The following is a 26,323-nucleotide window of genomic DNA, read 5'->3' as shown; positions in this document are numbered from 1 at the left end:
CACACAATTCCCCTGGAAGATGATATCCCTGTGCACCTCCATGGACACAACCTATACAATTCAGTGCGGAAAGGAAGCATACTTGATCTCTTTAAGTACACAAGCACTTCATATCAGTCACAGCTCTGACAAGCTGCTCCAACTAATCCCTCCAACATTCAATACAGCTACTCTTAACACAGTTAACGCAGCTACAATGTATGTAGATAAATGCTGGGAATTCAGATATGTGGAACATTCTCTTTATCTCTCCTCATGTCTATTTATTGCAGGTTCATAGAGTTAGAGGCTACAATAAACCAAAAAATTGTCTAGTCTAACTTGAATAACACACGCCGGAGCATTTCACCCACTTACTACTCTATTGAGCCTAATAACTTGTGAATGACTAAAGCATCTTCCAACAAGGCAGCCATAATCTTGATTTGAAGACATCACAAGATGGAGAATCCACCTCTCTTGGTAGTTGGTTAAATCTTTGCACCTCCCTTACTGAACTATTCCCAGTGGCTACTACCAGCACCAGGAGTCGGGTGGAGCGGGAAAGAGTTTAGTCTGCACTGAGGGCGGTGGTATGTATCTTTATTTTGTGTTTCTTGGTTTTCAGAGGGGTTAATTTATCACTCTCCACATTCTGAAAGGGCATGAGGCACCAACTCTGCATTAATGAAGTTTCTGGGTATTTAATAAAATGTGGAGACTATTTCATTGTCATTGTAGCAACCACTGATGTTGACACCTCAGCCCTTACTACATCTCACACACTCCAGACACTGGTAACCTCCTTGACCTCAATAAAGAGGACAGAATGCCATTTGACCAAAAGACCTAACTGCAGGATCCAGTGGAAGTAGGTTAACACAGGTTGTGGAAGCGTTTAGCTAGTGAAGGACAGCTCTGACAAAAAATGAGAGAAAGTGATAGGAACTCTAAGTGCCTGTAGCCTGGTGTTAAAGAACCTCAGAAGGAAGAATTTAGGACTTTTCCTAACCAATCAGGAAGCTATACAATTAGATATCCCTAGGACTCTATCCTACGATTGCTTCCTAAGTGCTGTCAAAAGATGCCTAGACCAGTATCTAACTGAGACAGGGATAAAAGTGTATCCCCTCCTAACAGAGAGACTATTGGCATATTGGTGAAAATCTTTGGTGCAAATCAGAAACCAAAAAGGGTGATAAAGTGAAAGGGTCCCCCAAGAATAAACAAACAAAGGAAACACCAGTGGACTTGGGTATAAGGTACAAAAAGGATGCTTACTTTTGATAAATCCTTCCACAATCTGGAACTGTGAAAAAGAAGTAGATATTTGCATACATGTTTTAATGCAAGCAGATCTTTACCACTAAGAATGTAAATAAAGCAACTTTTATTAAAATAAAAATATACACTTTATATAAATACACTCATTACAGTATATACACAAGTATTTTTGCCTTAATTTTGTTTTAAATACACACATTAAAAATATTTACAAATCATCACAGTGGTGTTTACCCAAAGTGAAACATTAAATGTTGTAATTAATATGATTTTTAATAATAATGTTCCTTTGTACTAACACTTCAAGGCTCTAAGAAGTATACGTGATTTTTTTTTTTAAAGTACAGAGCGGTATTTACAAGCAAACATGATCCAAACAGCACACGCAGATTCAGGATATGTAAACACTCGCACACGAACTGCAAGCCGCACTTGGTCTCCCCTACAACAGATTATTTCTTCACAGAAAGGAGACCTATTTGGCAGAAAGGAAACATGAATTATATGGTTTAAATATTGCAATTAGTTATGAGTGACTAAATAACTATTAAAATTTTAGGTAAAAAAAAAAATGTACAAGTATTAGTTATGATTGAAGTGACAGACATATTTCCAGGACATCACTATGCCAAGAATCTGGCTTTTTGATGCTATGACAGAGTAACATCGTTACCCTATTAGTAGGGCCCTACCAATTTCACAGCGTGAAAACCGGCAGCCCTCTCTCTGTGAAATCTCATCTCCTCTGCTGCTGGGAGCCTGGGGAGGAACAGGACTTGTCCTTCTCCTGCCTGTCTGCTCTTGGTGAGGTGATCAGATCCACCTCCAGAGGTGGCACAGAAATGAGAGTGGTACACCCTCACTTCTGCGCTGCAGCAGCCTAGGAGCTGGGCTCCGGGCTTCTATCTCCTCCCCCGCAGTTCTTGCCGCAGCTCTGGGTGTCGAGCTCCTGGCTTCCCCTTCCTCCCCTAACAGCTCCTGCTGGGTTGGGGGCTTCTGCTCCCATCGGCTGCAGCCAGGGCAGATTGGGCTTGGGGACTCCCCAACCCCTGCTCCAGCCTAGGCTGGGGACTTCTGCTGCCTGTTCCTCCAGCCAGAGCTCAGGGCACCCCCGCCACTCCAGTCTGGGCTCGGGGCTTCCACACCGTAACCTCCTGCCAGCCAGGGCAACCCAGGCTTGGGGCTTAGGCACCTCCCCCCTGCCAGAGTGGCTCAGGACTTCCACCCCACAGCTAGGGCTCAGGGTAGCCCAGGCTCAAGGATTCAGTCCCACAGCTGGGGCTTAGGGCGCCCAGGCTTGAGGCTTCTTCCCTCAGGGCTCCTGCCAGGGCTCAGGGTGACCCATTTGGGGTTTCTATCCTAGGGCTTCTTCTGGGGTTGGGGCACTCATCTTTCTAGGGCTCTCTGCCTTAATCTGTCACTGGCCTGGACTAGCTCCTAGGTGCATGGGGGATATCCTACCTACCTCCACCTCCCAGAACCTCCTCTAACTGCAGGAAGCTTGGAGGCTACTAGCTAGGCAGCACAGAAGTGAGGGTGGCAATCTTGGGGGGAAAAAAAAAAACACAACAACTTTGCAATCCCATGATCCCATTTTGGGTCAGGAACCCCATGGTTACAGCACCATAAAATTTGAGATATAAACATCTGAAATAGTGAAATTGACCAAGTTGAAAGTCCTTTGGCCATGAAATTGACCAGAATAGACCCTGAATTTGGTAGGGCCCTATCTATTAGTATTGAAAAGTCAATAACCTGAATGAAACCAAGCACGGACCTCTTCTGTATATCACCTCACTAAACTTTTCCAACAACAAGATGCTGGGTTATATAGTGCTACTTTTCATTTACTGTCCTTAAGCAAGTTTTCAATCCATGGGGCAGTGATCATAGGAAAAATAATTTGAATTTGCTTGATAATATGAAGTGTCTCAAGTGTTTTAATAAATCTAACTGTATTACAGCCTTGACCTCTCAGCTAATACTGCCAATAATTCTACTGATTGTAGTTACTGTGATATTCCATTAGATACTGGGCTGAGACAAATCATTTATTTTGCATAGGCTACTAAATAGTTACTACCAATCTGAACCAGATTTAGATTAGCTACCTAGACGGGAAAAGCTGTTCCCCATTTCTAGTTCATTATGCCATTCTGATTTCTTGCTAAACCCCTTATGCATAAAAGATGATGATATAATTTAGAATTATTTCATCTTCATCAATTATGAAAACTTACAACCTATTACATGTTTATAAAACCTAATACTACTAGATTTACATCTTGATCTTACCGAAGGCATGTAGAAAATGCTCTCCTTGCATTTCTGTAAACAAAATGGATGGGGAATCCTTTAAATGTGTGACCATCAGGTACTGCTCTCCTTATAGCATCTTGAAACTCTTCATTTCCTGCAGAGATGCTTGTTGTACGTTCAAGCTCATAGGCTGCCAAGGCTGGTGACAAGAGATAGGATAACTGGTCATCCCAAACAGTAGTAAGGCCTAGATCCTGTAGGATGAATCACGGAACAGAGTATAGTACAGAATGATTGGTCTCAAGGCAATTAAAAAAAAAAAGTTTAACATACGGTAGATTAAAACATCTATTACATATGTGTGCTGAGATCACAGCCTATCATGCTGACCAATATTGTCTCATTGTTTCCTTATACTCCAGGATAGAACATCTGCTATCTTGTGTTCAATTTAAATTGTAAGCTCTTCGGGGCAGGGTCTTTTTGTTCTGTGTTTGTAAGGAACCAAGTGCAATGGGGTCCTGCTCCATGACTACGGCTCCTAGGCCCTACAATATTACAAACAAACAAATAAATAAATCTTTCATCAATCAGTCAATGTTGGAAACGAAAAGTGAAAAAGGTCAGTACTGCCTACCAACTACTATTACAAAAACGTGCCTTTGGCAGGAATTACATTGATACACAGAAGATTTAGCTCAGGATGAGCTGCAAGTGGGATAACTTTGTACTCAAAGGGAAATCTGTTTTAGAGGCAATGATGGGAGGCCTATAGTTTTTGTGGTTCTACAGCAATTATGAGACATGAATCCATGGCAACGACTGACTTAAAATTTTGTATGTTCTGTTTTTTCCTAGCTCTGAACTGTGAATTAGCAAAAATTAAAGTAAAGTCAGAGTACAAGTCAAAAAAAAAAGAAAAGCAGGCTAAAAATAAATACAAATGACCTAATTACAAAGTAATTTTTGCATAAAGCCAAGAGCCACTTTATTAGTACGTGTGTAAAAAAAGAGCAAGGCAAATCCCAAAGCGAGATTCACTTACAAATAATATTTCTATTGTCCCACTAAAAATAATTTCCAAAAGACAAAGGACTGCATAACCGGACTTTAAAAAATAAACAAATACATAAATCACTACAAAATTGAGCATTGTGCAAGATCTTTATTTGCTCTATATAATGTAGTATCGTTTGTCCAATCTACTGTTAAAAAATTCCTGTTTAGGAAATTAAGGAGTGTTTGGTTTCAGATAAGCCCAATAACTCTTTCTTCCACAGCAAGTATTGACAGTCTTGAAGCATGAATAATCAATCTCAAGATTTATATAAAATAAAAAGCATGGATAAGGATACAGCTAATCAACTTGGTTTGTGATCATGTCAGATAAGCTTTGTGGGTTGGGTCTGTTTAGTACAAGAATGAGACAATGCCAAAAATCCGCCATGCCCCCCAGAGATTCTAGAGAAAGTGGCTCCAAAGCATTCCTCTCTGAGTCATACAAGGAAAAAATGGTCCAATATACTGCTTGGGGATACCATTACAATGAGATGTAATATGCAGATCATGATCAACTTCTACTAGAGGTACTGTGTGCTCTTTAAGAATGTGGTTGTTATTCCTGATATGGCTAAACTGCAATTAAACTAACTACATTAGTCAACCCAAATTCCTCTTCTGGTTTATACTGAATAAATAATTCAGTTCTTGTCCTAAAATTGTGTGTTGTGTCAGTAGTAGGTAGTTTGACCAGAAAGCAAGTGTGAAAAACTGGGACACATTGGGTTTTTTAGGGAGGTGGTGTAGTTGTGTATGTAAGACCAAGCCCCTCATATTGGGACCTTTGCTCACCCTAGTGGTAGGTGAAGTACGAAAGCACATTTGTATCTGGCTCTTTTTGATGAAAGACACTGTATTAAAATGAGTATTACTGTACATGGCTAGATAGTTTATATGAAGTGAGGTAGTCAGTTAATGGGGCAGGGGAGAAAGAGGATTAAAGCAGGGCTTACAATTTTGGAATCAGTCTTCAGAAACAGAGGAAAATGTCATGACAATGTATTCACTGAAACCAGTCAGGAAAGTATCTTCGTAATTAGGTCAGAGAGGCAGATAAGAAATTTAGTATTAAGAGTTAAAGGAATTTAGGAATTTCTGAAAAATGAGAGATCAAAGACTTGTCCACGTTTCTTCTTATCTATCTGTTACACCAAGTCAGAAGATTCAGTCTGAACCTTAGGCTTTTGCTACAGCCCACAGGCTCCCTGGGAAAAATCTAGCTTTTTCCCAGTGCAGTTTTGGACATATGGGAATTTGAGAAACAAGATGCTGAAAGCCGCAAGAGATACTGACCAGTTTGCTTACAGCCACTGTGGAAGAAATGGTTACTTGCTGTAACTGTGGTTCTTTGTGGTCTGATTCAGATGTGTATTCCACTTAGGTGCATGAGTACCCATCACTCTGGAGCCAGAGAATTTTGCCTAGCAGTACCAGTAGAGAGTGAGTGCTTATGCCTTGTGGGTATAGCTCCTCCCCTGAGGCAGAATCGCCCCAACCCCTCAGTTCCTTTGCACCAAATGCCCAGAAATTAGACACTGATGCAGAGGGCACAGAGGGTGGCCATGGAAAACACATCTGCAACACATTTCGAAGAAAAGACAGTTACCTGTTCCATAACTGATGTTCTTTGAGATGTGTTGTTCATGTCCATTCCATATTACGTGTGTGGGCTCGCCACATGTGCCGTTGCCGGAAGTTTTTCCTTCAGTTCTATCAGTAGGGGACTGGCTCTGGTGCTCTTTGGAGTGGCGTGCACATGCTGTGGTATAAGGGGCACCGCTCACTCCCTCCATCCTCAGTTTCTTCTTGCTGGAAACTCTGACAGTGGAGAGACAGAGGCCTAGTCTACACTAAGCGTTTAAACCGAATTTAGCAGCATTAAACCGATTTAACTCTGCACCCGTCCTCACAACGAGGCCCTTAATATCGATATAAAGGGCTCTGTAAACCGGTTTCTGTACTCCTCCCTGACGAGAGGAGTAGCGCTGAAATTGGTATTGCCATGTTGGTGTGGCCGCAAATCGACGGTATTGGCCTCCAGGTGCTATCCCACAGTGCACCATTGCTTTCCAGAGCAGTCACAATCTGAACTCGGATGCATTGGCCAGGTAGACAAGAAAAGCCCCGCAAACTTTTAAATTGCATTTCCTGTTTGCCCAGCGTGGAGCTCTGATCAGCATGGATGGCAATGCAGTCCCCAATCCAAAAGGAGCTCCAGCATGGACCGTATGGGAGATACTAGATCTGATCGCTGTATGGGGGAGACAAATCTGTTCTATCACAGCTCCGTTACAGAAGACGAAATGCCAAAAGCATTTGAAAAAAATTCTCCAGGTTATGATACAGAGTCCACAGCACAGTGCTGCGTGACAAGCGTAACAGAAAGCCAAAGAATCAAATGGACGCTCATGGAGGAAGGGAGAGGAGACTGAGGACTCCAGCTATTCCACAGTCCCCGCAGGCTCTGAAAAGTATTTGCATTCTTGGCTGAGCTCCCAATGCCTGTATGGTCAAACACAGTGTCCGGGGTAGTTCAGGGTATATCTCGTCAATTTTCCCCCCCACTCACCCACCCCATGAAAGAAAAGGGAAAAAATCGTTTCTTGACTTTTCTCAATGTCACCCTATGTGTACTGCATGCTGCTGGTAGACGGGGTGCTGCGGCACTGAACAGTAGCATCCTCTCCTCTCCCCTCCCCCCCAGTGGCAGATGGTACAGTACAAAAGGACTGATAGCCGTCCTCGTCATCATCCCGTGAGTGCTCCTGGCTGGCCTCAGGTGAGGTCGGCTGGAGGAACCTGGGTAAAAATAGGAATGACTCCCAGTCATTCCCGGCAGATGGTACAGAACGGCTGGTACCCGTCCTCATCATAGCAACTGGGGGCTGAGCTCCATCAGCCCCCCCCGCCTTTCATGTCTAAAGAAAAGATTCTGTACTGTCTGGACTATCATAGCAGCGGGATGCTGGGCTCCTTTCTCCCCACCATTTAATGTCCTGCCTGGACTATCATAGCAGCTGGAGGCTGCCTCTCCCTCATTTTATCTCACTAAAAACTCAGTGTTTCTTATTCCTGCATTCTTTATTACTTCATCACACAAATGCGGTGGACACTGCAATGGTAGCCCAGGAGGGTTGGGGGAGAAGGGAAGCAACGGGTGGGGTTGTTGCAAGGGCACCCCCTAGAATGGCATGCAGCTCATCATTTCTGCGGGATCTGACACGGAGCGACTGTACTCTCTGGTTCTCTGATACACTGGCTCTCTAGTACACTTGCCCCATATTCTAGGCAGGACTGACTATTTTTAGATAAAACAAAGGAGGGAATGACCTGGGAAGTCATTCCCACTTTTGTCTTTGCGCCCCCGGCCGACCTCAGCGAAGGCCAGCCAGGAGCACCCATGACAGCAGCAGACGGTACAGAACGACTGATAACCGTCATCTCATCGCCAATTTACAATGGCACAGCAGACGGTACAGAGCGACTGGTAATCGTCTCTGCTACCTTGCAAAGACAAATGAATGCTGCTGTGTAGCGCTGCAGTGTAGCGCTGCAGTACCGCCTCTCTCAGCGGCATCTAGTACACATATGGTGACAGTGACAAGAGGCAAAACAGGCTCCATGGTTGCCATGCTATGGTATCTGCCAGGGCAATTCAGGGAAAAAGGGCGCAAAATGATTGCCTGCCGTTGCTTTCACGGAGGAAGGAATGAGTGACGACACTCACCCAGAATCACCCGCGACACTGTTTTTGCATCATCATGCTTTGGGATCTCAACCCACAATTCCAATGGGCGGAGGAGACTGCGGGAACTATGGGATAGCTACGGGATAGCTACCCACAGTGCAACGCTCTAGAAATTGACGCTAGCCTCGGTACATGGACGCACACCGCCGAATTATTGTGCTTTGTGTGGCCGCATGCACTCGACCTTATACAATCTGTTTTACAAAACCGCTTTACGTAAAATCGGAACAATCCTGTAGTGTAGACGTACCCAGAGGGCGGATCACAAAATGGACCTGAGCAACACATCTCGAGAAACCAGTTACGGAACAGGTAGCTATCTTTTCTTCAAGTGCTTGCTCACATCCATTCCATGTTAGATGGCTCCCAAGCAGTACCAATGGAGGCAGGTATGAGTTCATAGACGTGTAGACTGCAGCACAGCTCTGCCAAACCCAGTGTCATCTCTGGCCTGCGTGATTGCACAATGCGCAATGAACATGTGAACCAAAGACCACGTTGCTGCTTTGCAATTGTCCTGGATCAGAACGTGCACCAGAAAGGCTGCAGAGGATGCCTGGGCTCTGGTCGAATAGGCCCTCACGATCAGCAGCAGTGGGACTTGTGCCAGCTCATAACAGGTCCAGATGCAGGAGCTGATCCAGTTGGAAATCCTCTGCAAGGATGCCAGAAGGCCCTTCATCCTGTCCACTGTCGCAACGAAGAGTTGGGTAGACCTGCGGAAGGGCTTGGTATGCTCCAGGTAAAACACCTGGGCACGTCTGACGTCTGGGGTGTGCAGCCTCCTTTCCTCACTAGTGGTATGCGGCCTGGAAAAAACACCAGAAGAAAGATGTCCTGGTTGACATGGAAGGAAGACACCACCTTCACAGAAAGGCCGGATGGGGTCGCAGTTGAACTTTGTACTTGTAGAACACAGTGTATGGTGGCTCCGATGTCAGGGCTTTAATCTCCGACGCTCATCTCACTGGATGTTATCGGCACAAGGAAAGCGACCTTCCATGACGGGGGGAAGGGAGCAGGAGCCCAGAAGCTCAAAGGGCGGGCCCATGAGCCTAGAAAGAATCAAGTTAAGGTCCCATTGTGGGACAGGAGCCAGGACCCGCCGGAAAAGCCTTTTGAGGCCTTTCAGGAATGTGACTGACATGTCATGCGAGACCACCGTCGGACCTTGGATCAGTGGGTGGAAAGCGGAGATGGCTGTGAGGTGCACCCTGATGGAAGAGAGTGCCAGTCCCTTGTTCTTAAGATGAAGCAGGTAATCTAAGATAGATTGCAAGGAGGAGCATGACAGAGATGCTACGCTCAGATGCCCAGTGGGAGAACCTCTTCCACTTGGCCAGGTAGGTCGCTCTGGTGGAAAGCATCCGGCTTTCCAGGAGGACTTGCTGGACCTCGTTAGAGCAGGCCTACTCCTCTGGGTTCAACCATACAGCATCCACGCCATGAGGTGGAGGGAGGCAAGGTTGGGGTATAAGAGGCACCTGTGATCTTGTGAAATCAGATCCTGTCAGTAGGGGCCAGGGAGTGGTTGCCACTATGCCCATCAGCATGCCGAACCAATGTTGTCGCGGCCACGCCGGGGCAATTATGATGACTTGGGCCTTGTCTCTCTTGATCTTTTACAGGACTCTGCTGATGAGTGGTATCAGTGGCAACAAGTACATCCCCCTCCGCCCCTTCCCCCCCCGAAACCATGACAGGAAGAAGGTGTTGCAGAGAGTCCTTGCCCAGACCCTGCAGGGAACAGAACTGATGATGACATTTCCTATTCTGTCTCATGGCAAACAGGTCCACTTGGGGAGTTCCCCACCTCTGGAAGAGCATTCAGGCTACTTCCGTATGGAACGATCACTCATGGTGAGAGAAAAAGGACCTGCTGAGGCAATCTGCCAGCATGTTCCTGATGTTGGGGAGGTGACAGGCCTCCAGACTGATCGCATGCTTGATGTAGAAATCCCACAACTGGAGAGCCTCTTGACAGAGAGCCAACGAGCATGCTCCCCTTTGCCTGTTGATGTAGAACATAAAGGCCATATTGTCCCATCAACACTCTCACCACCTTGCCTGACAGATGTGGTAGGAAGACCCCACAGGCCAAACGTATCACCCTGAGCTCCTTGATGTTTATGTGCAATGTCATCTCCACTGGGGACCATGTCCGCTAGGTCTGTAGCTCACCTAGATGTGCTCTTCAGCCGACATCTGAAGCGTCCAATATTAGTTCAACCGAATGGTGCAGGCTGTCGAATGGAACCCCTTCCAGGACAGCCTGGGGTCTGTCCCCATTGCAATGAGGTGAGTATCCCCGGTGAGATGGCAACGACTTTATCTGGGTGATCGCTGGACTGGGACTAGACTGTCGCCAGTCACTGATGCAAGGGATACTTTCTGAGCCTTGCACGGTGGACAAGGCACATACATGCTGCCATGTGGCCCAGCAAACACAGATATATCCGAGCTGTGGTTAGAGGGAATACAGAGACCCCCTGCAATGAGATCCACTATCATCTGTAACCTCTCCTGTGGCAGGAAAGGTCTGGCACAGGTGGAGTCGAGCACCACTCCGATAAATTCTATCCTTTGCACTGGAATGAACATTGTCTTCTTGTCATTCACCAACTGGCCCAGGGACCAGCACGTGACCTGTAGCACCGCCATGTCCTGTTGGAGTTGAGATCTGGAACAGCCTTTGACCAGTCAGTTGTTAAGAAACGAGTATCGCCGAATACCTCAAGGCCTGAGGTAAGCTGCTACCATCGACATGCACTTGGTAAACACACTAAGTAACACTGTTTTAAAATTAAGAAAGAGATGAGCCTAAGAGGGACTTAAATCCAGGAATGCTATATCCAGGAGGTTATATGTGGAACAAGTTGTAATTTTTTAAATAAGTATTAGCCAAATCTTACAGAAATTAACGTGAAGATTTAACAGGTATATCATAAAGATTAATCCCAAGTCTTTAGCAGATGTTTAAAGATTAACCTATTTAACTAGCATTTCTTCAAAAATATATTGCATTTGCTTTTAAAAGGGCTTCTTTACACCCAATGCAGAAAGAATCAACCGCAGCACATTACTGCACTATAAGAAATCAGTTAAACAGGAGAAGGGACAATTCCAACCTTGGAAGGTACGAGATATTTTTGAACTTGTAAAGTACTCAGACATTAGTGTGATTAAAACAAATACAAATTTTGAAATTGCTTGATGCAATCTTCTCCAATAGTTTCTTTGAGTCACATACACTAAACAGTGGTGCAAGGGTTACTGCTGGAAGCATGTATTGTAAACCAAAAAGCCAAACCAAAACGCCCCCCTCCAAATTTTATACAAGTAGATACTAAAAGCTCGATACTCCATTTATTTGGCATACCAATGAAAAACATTAAAGAACACTACCTTTCTGTGTTCTGACACCAGTATTCTCAGCTGTAATTCTATCTCATTGCTTATTACCGCAGCATCTATTGTGGAAGCACAAAGAGGGGGAAAAGGAGGAAGAGAAGTTGTGGCCCCTGGAGAACACACAGATTTGATTGCTTCTCCACTCATTGGTTTCCATTTAGATTCATCATGCAGGTCAAACACACAGACTTCCACTGCATCGGAGGGCTGGCAATTCCCCAAGAACTTCTGATGATTGAAGACACATCCTACTGTTCGATAAGGGTACACTGGCTTGGGTTGTTCAACAAGTGGAGGGTCATCAGGATTGATAGGACTGTGGATATATCTGAAGATCAAAAAGATGTGCTATTATATTAAGAATATTTTAAAGTAAAAAATATTTACTTCATTGGGAGATGGTTACAAGATATAAGTATCTAGCTGGCATAGAAATATAGTGAGATTGTTTCACCATGAAAGAACCTTGCATCACAAATTCCTTTTCTTATTATACGGTAATTTAAATTGCCTTTTCTTTTTTTCCATTTACAGAAAAAGTTATTCTGATCAAATTAACATTTTTCTTTTAATCTAGAGAAGCAGCTTGTTTTGAAGCTTAAAAATCAGGCATGATTACTCAGTCAACTACTCAACTGATGGCAATTAAAATCAACTTTTCAACTGTTTCAAGAAAGAATGAATAGGAACAATTACTTCCCTCTTCCCATTAGATTTTCAGGGAAACACAGTTTCACATTATAAAACATCCCATTGTGTATTTATCAACAGAAAATAGCAATGCAGAATTGCAAAGTCATTTTCAAAGCTGGACAGTAATCAGTCCCTTTCACAAAATCAAAAGTCCTTATTCTTCAAATTCATGATCATGTAGTTATTCATGTATCACCTTTCATTTCAACAAAACCACCATAATTTGAAATGACATTGCATAAAATATAAAATATTTAATATTCTTCTTTAAGCAGTACTTTTCAGCGGAAACTCTTAGCTAACAGATAACATTGTTATCTTTGAAAAGTCTTTTTATCACTCCCATAGTCAAAGCTAAGAACTCAAAGTCATTACAGTATTACAGTCATTACAGTTCGCCTTTTACAGTTCTCCTCTGATGCACTTTATATATTTCAGATTAATAGTTAGGCTGAACACCTGGACTAAACACCCATCATTCACAAGTTGTCCATTATACATTTAGAATGTTTTGCTTAAAGAGGTCCACTTAAATAGTTTAGGACCAGCAGCTGGCCTACTTTGCAAGTAGTATCTAGTTAGGAAAAAAAGTCTTCCAAATTCTCAAGATTCATTTAGAAAACAAACTCATAGCACTTCTTGCTCAGAATGCTTTTTTTTTTTTTTTAAAAAAGACAACATTCCCCTCCAAAACCCCCAACAATATGGAGTGTGATGAGGTGTGCCCCCTCCTCACACCAGGCCTGAATGGGCTAATGTGGGTCTGGGATGCCTATTAGGTTACCTGGCTGCACCAGGGACAGCCAAGCTTAACAGATCATGAAGCCCAGCTGGGCAGGAGGTAGGCTGAAGAAAGGAAGTTTGTAGCACAAGAGGGCTGCAGGGGAAGAGTCTGCAGTCACTCTCAGGAACAGAGAGGTGGTGAGGAGGAAGCTTGGGAACAGAAGCAGCCCTGAGATCCTAGCCATGAAAGAAGGATCAACCTAGAGAAGTTGCAGGGCAGAAAAAGTCTAGGTAGGAAGTCATGCAGGGAAAAAACAGCAAAGAGAGGCTGCTGCTGGTTATAGGGTCCCTGCGTTGGAACTCCATGTAGTGGGAGAGCCTGGGTTCCCCTCCAGTCACTGGAAAGTGGCATGAGCTTGGAGTTGGGGCCAAAGACCCTCTTGTTAGGATATCATACAATTTTACGTCTGACTCTGTTACTCTGAAAGGGAAGGACTAAATTGTGACCTGGCCAGAGGACAGAATTACTGAAGAAAAACCACCACGATGACAGAGTGATCATCAGCAGGGAGTGCCATACAGGGAGAGAGCTGCTACATCATGAAGACATGCTCCTGTGATAATATGAACCCCTTTGCAGGGGGCTACCAAAAGAAAATGTGAATGCTCCCCTCTTGGCTCTGCAAAGGTGTTACTATGAACCATTCCAGCAGTTGTGCACATTCCTAACTATGTACTGTAATGATGTATTACAAAAATGTGTTTTCTGGGCTATTTTCCATTAGATACATTTTCCGTTTTTTAAAAACATGCATTATCCAATAGTGTAGGGCAATAGTCCCCAACCTTTTTGTCTGGTGGGCACCAGACGAAGGACCGTGGCGACGGTCAAGCATCCACAGGCGAGGACGTGGGCACGTTGGGGACCCCTGATGTAAGGGTTGGGAGTGAGCTAACAACCCGTTCCCATAAAAAACAGACATTGTTACAGTTGCTACACTATTGGTTAGTTCAACAAACTCAATCCAACTCAGTTCAATTCTAACAGACCTAGAAGGGAAATCATGACTTGAAGAGGGCAATCCCACAAGGAAGCTACATGCTGATGAGTTTGCTCTTTCCTAAATCCATAACCGAAATTGGTACATGGACAGTTCGGACGCTACATGAGCCTAATGAAATGATCCAAGTAACAAAAGAAATGGACAGATATAAACTACATAAACTAGGCCTAAATAAAATGAGAAGGCTAATGTCAGGACAAATAACTCTGTCAAGTGAGAACATTCTACTATATCTTGGGCTATTGAATGACACCAGTGACATATACAGAGATGGCATGGGTTTGAAACTATTAAGGAAGGCAGCCAAAAGCCTGACAGAATGGGCACCAATTTCAAAGTCTTATAACACTTTTACATCAATATTCCAGAAATTGTCTATTATTCAATGTTCTGCTCCAACAAATCAAGCTAGTCAGGAAAGAAAAATAAAAAAAATTTTTTTTCTATGAGCAGCTGCAGAACATAATACACAAAGTCCTGAAAAGATATGTTCTAGTAACTGGAAATGTGAACACTAAGGCCTAGTCTACACTACGGGTTTATACCGAATTTAGCAGCGTTAAACCAAATTAACCCTGCACCTGTCCACACAATGAAGCCCTTTATATCGATATAAACGGCTCTTAATATCAATATCTGTACTCCTCCCCGCTGAGGGGAGTAGAGCTCAAATCGGTATTGCCATTTTGGAATGGGGTTAGTGTGGCTGCAATTCGACGGTATTGGCCTCCGGGAGCTATCCCATAGTGCACCATTGTGACCGCTCTGGATAGCATTCTGGAGTCGGATGCACTGGCCAGGTAGACAGGAAAAACCCTGCAAACTTTTGAATTTCATTTCCTGTTTGGCCAGCGTGGAGAGCTGATCAGCACAGGTAACAATGCAGTCTCCTGAGAATCGAAAAAGTGCTCCAGCATGGACCGCACGGGAGGTACTGGATCTGATCGCTAAATAGGGAGAGGATTCCGTGCTAACAGAACTCCGTTCCAAAAGACGAAACGAAAAAAACATTTGAAAAAATTTCCGAGGCCATGATGGAGAGAGGTCACACTAGGGACTCAGTACAGTGCCGTGTGAAAGTTAAGGAGCTCAGACAAGCCTATCAGAAAACCAAAGAAGCAAACGGAAGGTCCGGAGCAGGGCTGAAAACATGCCGCTTCTATGCTGAGCTGCATGCAATTCTAGAGGGATCAGTCACCACTACCCCACCCCGTCCGTGGATTCCGAAGTGGGGGTAATCTTAGCCATGGCTGAGGATTCTGCTGACGCGGAAGATGAGGAGAAGGAAGAGGACAACGAGCTTGCAGAGAGCACACAGCACTCCGTTCTCCTCAACAGCCAGGAACTTTTTCTCAGCCTGACAGAAGTACCCTCCCACCCTTCCCAAGCCACTATCCCAGACAATGAAGCCATGGAAGGGACCTCTGGTGAGTGTACCTTTGTAAATATAAAACATGGTTTAACAGCAAGCGTTTTTTAATGGTTAATTTGCCCTGAGCACTTGGGATGCATTTGCTGTTACTGGAAAAGTCTGTTAACATGTCAGGGGATGGTGTGGAAATCCTCCAGGGACATCTCCATGAAGCTCTCCTGGAGGTACTCCAAAAGCCTTTGCAGAAGGTTTCTGGGCAGGGCAGCCTTATTCCGTCCTCCATGGTAGGACACTTGACCACGCTATGCATGTAGCAAGTAATCTGGTATCATTGCATGATAAGCCTAGCTGCGTATGGTCCTGGTGTTCACTGGCATTCAAGCAACATCCGTTCTTTATCTCGCTGTGTTATCCTCAGGAGAATGATATCGTTCATGGTAACCTGGCTGAAATACGGGAATTTAATTAAGGGGAGGGACAGAGATGGTTGGGCTGTTTGCCTGTTGCTTAAAAGAAATCCTTCCCTGCATTTAGCCAAGCAGGCGGGGGAGTGGGGGGGAGGGTGATTGGCGCTGCGCTTTTTCACATTTGGCTAGCTGGGATCTTCCCTGCTACCAGCCATGCGGTGGGGTGGAGGGTGGCCAGCAGCAATCTTCCATCATACCAGCTACACGGTGGGGGGAGGGGTAAAGCGATCATCCCAGAGAATTGGAAGGTGGCAGTTCTGGTGCTGCACGTTAATAGGAAAGAAGCAGCACTCAACAGGCTTTGCTTGCTGTTTGGTAAAGGAGGGAGCTGGATATATGAAGGCTACAGAAGTCGAAAGACAATGGCTTACCATGGCCACATGCAAGCCGAATTCTGATGCCCGGACCTGCGTCTGTGATCTCTAACACCAAAGCCACAGGCACTCAATACTGAGATGCAAAATGCGGCCTTGTAGTGAGATCACATGTGCTATGTAAGGTGAATAGTGTTGTTCACCATGAAAGAGTATAACCATTGTTCTGTAAAATATATCTTTTTAAATACTTCTCTCCCTTTTTTCCCTCCCTCCTGCAACTGCAAATTTTCCAGTCTCCCTCCTCCATCCTGAAGGCTAGCTCAGAAAGGGCGGCAGAAAGAAAAGACGCAAGAGGAAATGTTCTCGGAAATCATGGAAGTGACCCGCAATGAAAGAGCTCATCTGAATGAGTGGAAGGACGTGGTATCAAAGTACAGGAAAGATGCCAGTGAACATGAGGAGAGGAGAGACGCTCGAGATGAGAGGTGTCGGCAGGCAGATCAGAGGTGTCGGCAGGAAGATCAGCCGTGGCGGGATACAATTCTGTGGCTGCTGGGTGATCAAACTGACATGCTCTGGCATCTGGTGGAGCTTCAGGAATGGCAGCAGGATCACAGAGTGCCAGTGCAGCCCCTGTATAATCATCCTCCCCCCTCACCATGTTCCTTAGCCTCGTCACCCAAAAGACGACTAAGAACACGTGAGGGGAGGCTCCGTGCACCCGCCCATTCCACCCCAGTGGACAGCCCAACCAAAAGGCTGTCATTATTTTGAAATTTTTTAGTGGTCTTTTCTTTCTCTCCTACCCTCCTCCCAAACCCCACCTGGGCTACCTTGTCAGTTCTCTCCCTCTTTTTATAATTAATTAATAAAGAGCATGATTTTTAAATGAGAGTGACTTTATTTCCTTAGGAGGCAAGCGGTAATCGAAGGGGGAGGGAGGGTGACTTACAGGGAATGAGTCAATCAAGGCGGGGCGGGGGAGGAGGGGAGTTCATCACGGAGAAACAAACACAACAGTCACACCGTACCCCGGCCCGTGATGAAACTGGTTTTCAAAGCCTCTCTGATGCGCACCACTTCCTGGTGTGCTCTTCTAATCACCCTGGTGTCTGGCTGCATGTAATCAGCGGCCAGGTGATTTGCCTCAGCCTCCCACCCCACCATAAAGGTCTCCCCCTTACTCTCACAGAGATGTGGAGCACACAGCAAGCAGCAATAACAAAGGGGACACTGGTTTGGCTGAGGTCTGAGTGAGTCAGTAATGTGCGCCAGCGCGCCTTTAAACGGCCAAATGCACATTCTACCACTATTGTGCACTTGCTCAGCCTGTAGTTGAACAACTCCTGACTACTGTTCAGGCTGCCTGTGTATGGCTTCATGAGCCATGGCATCAAGGTGTAGGCTGGGTCCCCCAGGATAACTACAGGCATTTCAACATCCCCAACTGTTAATTTCTGGTCTGGGAAGTAATTCCCTTGCTGCAGCCGTTTAAACAGAGTAGAGTTCCTGAAGATGCGAGCGTCATGAACCCTTCCCGGCCATCCCACGTGGATGTTGGTGAAACGTCCCTTGCGATCCACCAGTGCTTACAGCACCATTGAAAAGTACCCCTTGCGGTTTATGTACTGGGTGCCCTGGTGCCAAGATAGGGATACGAGTTCCATCTATCGCCCCACCACAGTTAGGGAATCCCATTGCAGCACAGCCATCCACTATGACCTGCACATTTCCCAGAGTCACAACTTTTTCTGGCTGCAGCTTAATGATTACTTTGGCTACTTGCATCACAGCAGCCCCCACAGTAGATTTGACCACTCCCAGTTGATTCCCGACTGATTGGTAGCTCTCTGGCGTTGCAAGCTTCCAGAAGGCTATCGCCACTCGCTTCTGAACTGTGAGGGCTGCTCTCATCTTGGTAATCTGGCGTTTCAGGGCAGGGGAAAGCAAGTCACAAAGTTCCATGAAAGTGCCCTTACATATGCGAAAGTTTCACAGCCACTGGGAATCGTCCCACACCTTCAACACTATGCGGTCCCACCAGTCTGTACTTGTTTCCCGGGCCCAAAATCGGCGTTCCACGGCTAGAACCTGCCCCATTACCAGCAGGATCCCCAAAGCGCAGGGGCCCGCGGTTTGAGAGAATTGTGTCCATGTCCTTATCACTCTCGTCGCTGCGCTGCCGTAGCCACCTCCTTCTCGCTTCGTTTTACAAGTCCTGGTTCAGCATAGACTGCACGAAAATGCGTGGTGTTTACAATGTCCATGACTGCTGTCTTGAGCTCAGCAGGCTCCATGCTTGCCATGCTATGGCGTCTGCACAGTTCACCCAGGGAAAAAGGCGCCAAATGGTTGTCTGCTACTTGAACGGAGGGAGGGGTGAGGCTGTACCCAGAACCACCCGCGACAATGTTTTTTGCCCCATCAGGCACTGGGATCTCAAACCAGAATTCCAATGGGAGACGGAGACTGTGGGAACTATGGGTTAGCTATTGGATAGCTACCCACAATGCAACGCTCCAGAAATCAACACTAGCCTTGGTACATGGACGCACACCGTCAAATTAATGTGCTTAGTGTGGCCGAGTGCACTCGACTTTATACAATCTGTTTTAAAAAACGGTTTCTGTAAAAATCAGAATAATCCTGTAGCGTAGACATACCCTAAAGTAAGGAACAACAGTGGCAGGGAAGTAATTATGGGGAAACAAGACTTTGGTGAAGTTAACGAAAATGATGAAATGTTTGCTGATTTTTGTGGAATGAATGATTTCGTCATTGGAGGAATTATCTTCTTACACCATATAATTCATAAGTTGGAGGTTACGAGACCACAGAACAGGGAAACAAACTGATCATGTTACAATTTGGCACAAATGAAGAAGTTTAGAATGCAGCAGGAAGGGGGCAGATCTGGGAATGCACTGCACACTAGTGATAGCTAAATTGATAACACAAATAAGAACAAAGAAAAAAAATCTGAATACCAGGTGTCTATATCACACCACCACCAAACTAAAACAGATGACAACACAAAAAGCTAGCAAACAGATACGAGGTACTTGAAGATTAAGATAACGAAACAGCAGAAAGCAAATGAAAAAAGGAGGTAAAGTAAACTTTCACTAAAACTTGTGAAGGAGTGCTGACATTCAGGGAGAAACATCACAACAAAATGGTTATCTGAGGATATATGGTAGAAAACAGAAGATGCAAAATTAAATAAACTAAAATCTAGCAAGAACAAGAACACAAGATGCGATGACTCCAGGAGAAATATGCTGTAAAGAACAAAAAAAGAGGCCAAAAAGGGTGCTAGGAAAGGCAAATGAAATTTTATAGATAAAATGGCAGATGCATGGACTACTCCAGCCCAAAATGACATGAAGACACTGTACAACATCATTAGACAGTTGTCAGAAAGAAAAACAAATACCAACCCATCTGTTCAAGACAGTGAGGGCAACTTAACAACAAATATGCCCAAAGAACTAAATACATGGAGGAAGTACTTGAGTCAACAGTTGACTGGCAAGCCAGTGGCCAATTTCCCAAGGACAGAAGAAGAAGAAATGGATGATGAGCTAGGATCTAACAGGAGAACTGAAGTAGAGAAAGTAGTCAATCAGTTAAAAAGTGGAAAGGCACGAGAGCCGGATAACATTCCAACTGAGGTCCTTAAGGTAGACTTGAACACAGTAGACATTTTGATGGGCTGATTAAAAAATAAAAAAAAAAAAGGGTCACATATTGAAGCTTTCAAAGAAAGGAGATCTCAGTCAGCGTAAAAACTAGAAGGGCATTCAACTACTGTCTATCCCAGGTAAGGTATTTACCATTCTCTTTATTCTGGCTAGAATAATATGTGTAGATTCAAGGTTATAAGAAGAAGAGACAATGATTCAGACAGGAAAAACCATGTATTATCATACAGTGAACCTATGCATCATCATAGAACTGTTGACCAAATGACAGTCACTGGTTTATATGAATTTTACTGATTTCCAAACCCTTTGATACAGTAACAGAACAGTGTGATATAAATTGCTATGCCACTATGGAATCACTCAAAAATTTATGAACACAGTTCAGATCATCTAATAAAATTGGAAATGCCAAGTACTAATGACTAAAGCGTTCAAGATTACTGCAAGCTTCTGGCAAGGATGTCTTTTGTCATCCATGATCTTTTTACTGGCAGTGATTGGTTAATGACAAAAATCATAGAATACCCAAGTGGCAAACAATAGATTCTCACATAGAGGTTAGAGGACCTTAACTTTGCAGATGCAAAGGCCAATGCACCATTAGCAGGATTGAAAATCACCACAGAGAAAGTTAATACCACAAGAATTAATATACAAGAAAAATCAATAATATTTTCTGGGACTGACTTAGAGATCCGACATTTCACATATCTTGGCAGCATTGTAAGTATAACATGTGGAGTAATCAAAAACCTTAAAGCTAAAATAGCAAAAGCCAGACATGCCTTTCTATCTCTACAGATAATTTGGAGAAATATAACTCTTGCCTTTCAAACTAAACTTTGAATATTTAACACCATTGTGCAGTCAGTCTTATTATATGGTGCTGACACTTGGAAACTTAACTTTACTATCTAAATTCCAGTTTTCTGTGAACAGCTGCCTTAGACAAATGCTCAATACCAGGCAGACACAAAAAAATTAAAAGAAAGAATCACAAAGAATGTAGAGGAGAATGAAACAGAATGAAAATGGAGATTGCTGTGACATAAATGAAGAAAAGAACCAAAGAAGATAGGTGTTGGACTGGAACAGCAAACAGGGAAGGCAGCGGTGAAGGCCCTATGTTCCACACAAAAAAGGAGAGGGAAAGAGAATATCTCTCTCTTAAAAGAACAATGCCAAATTAACTACTTTTAAAAAGCAAATGCAGTAAGTGCAGATGAGGGGAAAGCCAGTGCTCAGAGTGCTGCCTAGTTATTTTTTTCTTTTTATTTTGCACATGTATCTTTCTGCTCTGTAGGTATTATTACTTGAACAATGCAATATCACATAACAATTGGACAAGAAAGATAACCTACATACTCTAAAATACAGAGCATTCTATGCTCCTCCAAAATGACTGAAGAGATAGAATGGCATAGCAACATTAATTCACTGACTGAGCTCTTTGAAGCTTTAAGAGAAGCAGTCGCTCATCAGCTGACTGCACTACATAATATGAACTAAACAAATGATATATTTCGTGCAAGTATGAATAAATGGATTGTTACCCAGACTGGAAGTTTATGTAAGAACGTTCCGTGAAGGTGAAGTGGGGGCAACAGTGTAGGATTTCATGTGATCTCATGCTAGTTTTAAACACCTTCCATCTGCAGAGCAGTAGTGATATCTTGGCACATCACCAGCTGGTGAAGTAGGTCACTATCTCAAACTCTGAGATAGTGATATTCCAAACATCTCAGGTATGAAGAGCAGAGCATTTGTGCCAGGTAACTGGTGGCCAGTGGACAGAGTGAGCTGCTCAGTAAGTGGGCCGAAGAATCAAAGATCAGTCTGGAGCCAGACCAGACCAAAGTCAGAGTCCATCACCAAACTGAAAGCACAGGAGAGAACCAGGGTTAGGATGGGACAGAATCTTGCACCGGGGTCAGCAAGGGTCCTAAGCTGAAGACAGTAAACCAAGATCAGGATCAGGAGCCAGACCAAGGTAAAGAGCTAAGAGTCTGGAATCCAAGCAAGTCACAGTGAGCAGCAGTGAGGTGTGGGTCTAGGACAAAAGCACACTAGAGTTCTGCGTTGCTAAGACAACTCCCAGAAATGGCCTCCTAGTTTATATGGAGAGTGCCAGCCAATCAGGTAATCATGGATGGCTGTCACTCATTGCCCTTTGGGCAGGACTTCCTGCAGGGCTTAGATTCTCATTACTTCTTGGTGGCAACTCCTCCTGGGCTCCTGGCTGTGATAAGAAAATGGCACTTGCCTCAGACCCGGCAGCTCCTTGTTCTAGTGTGATGGGTTTTTACACAGAGACCCAAAAGATGGGTGTGACGTTGCACTCTATATGATTTTATCAAAGTATGCTGATGAGTGCGAGTATAATGTAACTAAAATATGCTTCATGCAAAAGACCTCTTGTAAGGTATCATTACAAAGTGTATAATCTACTGAGTGTGATCATCCTATTTGTATAAATGTAACACTCTTGTATCTGAAACTAGAAATATGAAATATAGCTGTGAGGGCCTATTGTAATTATGTAAAGTGTGGGCCATTAATGGTAGTTTGGAACCTTGATGGCTCCCATTAACCAGGACAATTGACTGTGGATGGCTGTTTGCAGGCAGGCCTTCCTGTGAGTCAGGCTGGGAGGAATGAAGGCTTGGGAATCATGTCACCTGAACTGGAATCCATCTTTAACCTGGTGTTTTTCTGTTCGGAAGGAAGGGTAGCAACCCAGAGGGACAAAGGATTACCATCTTATGCAAAAGATATATAAGTGGGTGGAACAGAACAAAGGTGGGAGCCATCATGAGAAATCCCCTAGCTACCACCTGAGTTGGAGCAAGGGCTGTACAGGGGAAAGGACTGTGCCCAAACTAGGAAGGCATCCAGTCTGTGAAAGAAACATCTCTGAGGGTGAGATTTTATCTGTATTCAGTTTTATTACTGTATTAGGCTTAGATTTGTGGGTTTTTTTATTTTATTTTACTTGGTAATTCACTTAGTTCTGTCTGTTACTACTTGGAACCAATTAAATTCTACATTATGTATTTAATAAAATTACTTTTACTTATTAAATAAGCCAGAGTATGTATTAATACCTGGGGAGCGGGGGCGAGGGCCAACAGCTGTACATATCTCTATCAATGTTATAGAGAGTGAACAATTTATGAGTTTACCCTGTATAAGCTTCATACAGGGTAAAACCGATTTATTTGGGGTTTGGACCCCATTGGGAGTTGGGCATCTGAGTGTTAAAGACAGGAACACTTCTGTAAGCTGTTTTCAGTTAAGTCTGCAGCTTTGGGGCACGTGGTTCAGACCCTGGTCTGTGTTGGAGCAGACTGGCATGTCTGGCTCAACAAGACGGGGTGCTGGAGTCCCAGGCTGGCAGGGAAAGAAGGGGCAGAAGTAGACTTGGCACATAGGTTGGCAGCCCCAAGCGGGTTTCTGTAATCCAACCTGTTACAATGGGAACCTGTAGTAACATCACCTATGTTTGGAAAATACATTATCTTAATTGCCCTAATTTCATTTTACTCACCTGTGTCCTGTTAAACTCTCCCAAAAAGTGATGGTTCCATCAGTCCCACAAGTCATTACCCATGTGTGAGGGACTCCTTTTGCTTTTGTTCCTACACAAACAAAGGCTTCCAATCCATATCCAAGGAGAAGGCTGCACAGAAGGTTAGCATGATCTTCACAGTCACCCTAGATAGCAAATATATTTATTAACTGCGTGAACACAAATTGCAGTAATTTTTAGGGCTTCTAATCATGATGCACCAAGCCTTTTTTAAAAATAATTTATCTACAAAAAGAGCACAGTAGAACAATAGTAGGGTATTTTTAAAAATGAGAAATGTGTGTGTTATCAAGTATCTTAAAATTCTTTTGTGAATATATTACTCATGGAAGATGGCAGGTCTGACAACCATGGAGACTGTACTACCCAGAAGACAAGTACAGCAGAGAAACAGTAAGAAACAATCCATACATACAATAAATACTCTAAGGCAAGTTCATGCATTAACCTGCCAGTGTGCCTCAGCTGCATTCCAGAAGCAATATTTCTAAGGGGCATGAGATATGTGCCACTTTCCATCTCCGTTACATTTTCATCCTCTCAGAGGAGACTAACAGTTTTATTTGTGGTGGTTTCATCATGTGGACACCTGACCACTAGGAACTAGACTGAGATCTCCAACTCACTTCACAGACAAACTTATTATTCTAGTCTGGTGGCCTGTTAAATCTCTCCACCTGACAAGTCTTTTAGTTCTCTGTGACATTGCTTCATTTCCTCTAAGAGTGACTAAAAAACGCCCCCAAAAATAAAAACAAAATTTCATTTTGAACTGAATCAGTGTGATGCAATTTTTAAGAAAACTTTTGTTCTGTATCTTGCATCACACTTAGGATATGAGTATTATTTGAGAATATTTCTACTTATTTTATTTTGGAGTGACTTTAAACCGAAACAGGAGCTGGAAGAACATCAACACAGGAAGCAGCCCTCTGAAATAGTACAGGTACATAAATCAGGCAAGTATCTGTTGGAAATATAAAAGCTCTATTGAATTATCACACCCAAAGGGTAATAATTAAGCCAATTTACAAAACAGTTTGAAAAAAATAGAGAAAAAAGTTTTAAATTTTATTTTTCCAAGGTTGTTGTTTTTTTTAAGACCACCATTAAGCAATTACATTTAAAAAAATTCTTTAGAATAGTTAAAAGAAAATTAATGCAGCTAAATACAACTCTCAACTACAAAAGAACATCTTCTTTAAGAAGTTGTAAAGCAATTCTTTGAAATACATACCTGATAATTCAGAGAAGGAATTACCGTAAATACTGAAAGTGATCTCAGATATCCCGAAGTCAGCTGAGATTTTACAAAACAGTGTCTCAAATATTAGATGTCAGAGTTTTGCATTTCTCAAACATATGGTTTCCAAGTTTTTACAAAGAAGATCAGAAGTTGTCTTCCTTAAAATACATGCTCTATTCTCTACTTTCACCTCTAAGAAACAGTTTTCCAAAAGTCCTGCATAACACTCCAGTGTAGACAATGAGTCTTTTCAGGAAAGTTAAATATTGCATTCCTGAATTATTCTCATGATGTTGTATGTTTTCCTAAATTTATTATTTTATACCCTGACAAGTTTTCAATGCTCATGTAACCCCCCCCGCCCAAAAAAAGCACTTACTGAAAGCAGTGTGGGTGAATCCATAGGGCCCCCACCTGATGTTAGGAGTCATTATGATGTTGAAGGATAATAAATTAAACCAAGATTCTATCCATCTGTGCTCATTAAAGATCCCATGGACCTTTCACAGGAATCGTGTTAATATTTTAACTAAATTTTAATTTGGGAAACTGCATTCTGCCTGTAGTTTCAGTTGGCTATGGTATTCTGCACTTCCTATGATAAACATACAGGTGAAATTATTTTTTATGGTTTAACACTTCAGAGGTGGCAGAACTTCAGCGGGGGGGCGTTCAGAAGATTCTTGCTTCCCTCTGTGTTGCATTCTGGGATTATTTGTGATGAAAGAAGATATTTATTCAGATATACAGTAGATGCAATCCATGATAACCTGTACAGTCCCTACTAGTCTAATGTACATTGTGAAAATTGAATACAAAGATTTGTTTCCCATCTGTTTATAGCATATCCCCCCTCAAAAAAAGAGAGAGGCTTGTAAGAGACTTTTCACCTTTCTTTGGATCATTCAAAACACTCCTTGCCCATTGTTTAACGTATATGTCATGATATGAAAAATACAAGATAGGCACAGGTTATTTGTAATTTAGAACATATGCCCTTTGAAATAGAGTTAAGTGTGTATATTTTTCAACATATAAAATATTAGTCACTTTAAATAATTAAAAATATAGCACGGCAGTTATAACAACCATATTGTTTTACACAAAGGACTATCCCATTATACCTTATTTCTACACAGAAAAGCTAGAAGGGTGCACCACTGTTCTTGTTTACCACCACCTCCTCCAATAACGGGGGCTCTTTCATAACCAAGGACGTTAACAAATCTTGCAGCTTGCCTGGGTGTGTCCAGCAACCGGCCTGCTCGAAGTGGTCTGACATATGAACATACAGGATGGTTTATCCCATTTTCATCCTGAACAACAAAAAAATTGCGATGAATGGGGATTAATTAAAGTTCCATGTGAAAACAAAATCCCATCAATCTTTTCTGGGAATGAACTG

The 26,323-nt window shown here is 43.4% G+C and overlaps 1 protein-coding gene across 2 annotated transcripts in view; it reads right to left on the bottom strand.

Moving 5' to 3' along the window:
• Positions 1-1,352: 1,352 nt before the first annotated feature.
• The window catches only part of CEP76 (centrosomal protein 76), a 44,937-nt gene continuing 19,966 nt past the window's right edge, over positions 1,353-26,323 (bottom strand). For both annotated transcript variants that reach the window (XM_050938812.1, XM_050938814.1), the window contains 5 exons: positions 26,043-26,234; positions 23,631-23,797; positions 11,735-12,068; positions 3,559-3,776; positions 1,353-1,738 (listed from right to left, as the gene is read on the bottom strand). In XM_050938812.1, the coding sequence (XP_050794769.1) occupies positions 1,600-1,738; positions 3,559-3,776; positions 11,735-12,068; positions 23,631-23,797; positions 26,043-26,234 (1,050 nt within the window). In that variant the 3' untranslated portion in view covers positions 1,353-1,599. The remainder of the gene's footprint in view (positions 1,739-3,558; positions 3,777-11,734; positions 12,069-23,630; positions 23,798-26,042; positions 26,235-26,323) is intronic.

Source organism: Gopherus flavomarginatus, chromosome 2, assembly GCF_025201925.1.
Source record: "Gopherus flavomarginatus isolate rGopFla2 chromosome 2, rGopFla2.mat.asm, whole genome shotgun sequence".
Lineage (NCBI taxonomy): Eukaryota > Metazoa > Chordata > Testudines > Testudinidae > Gopherus > Gopherus flavomarginatus.
Note: the sequence above shows the minus strand (reverse complement) of the source record. Positions and strands in the feature narration are given on the sequence as shown.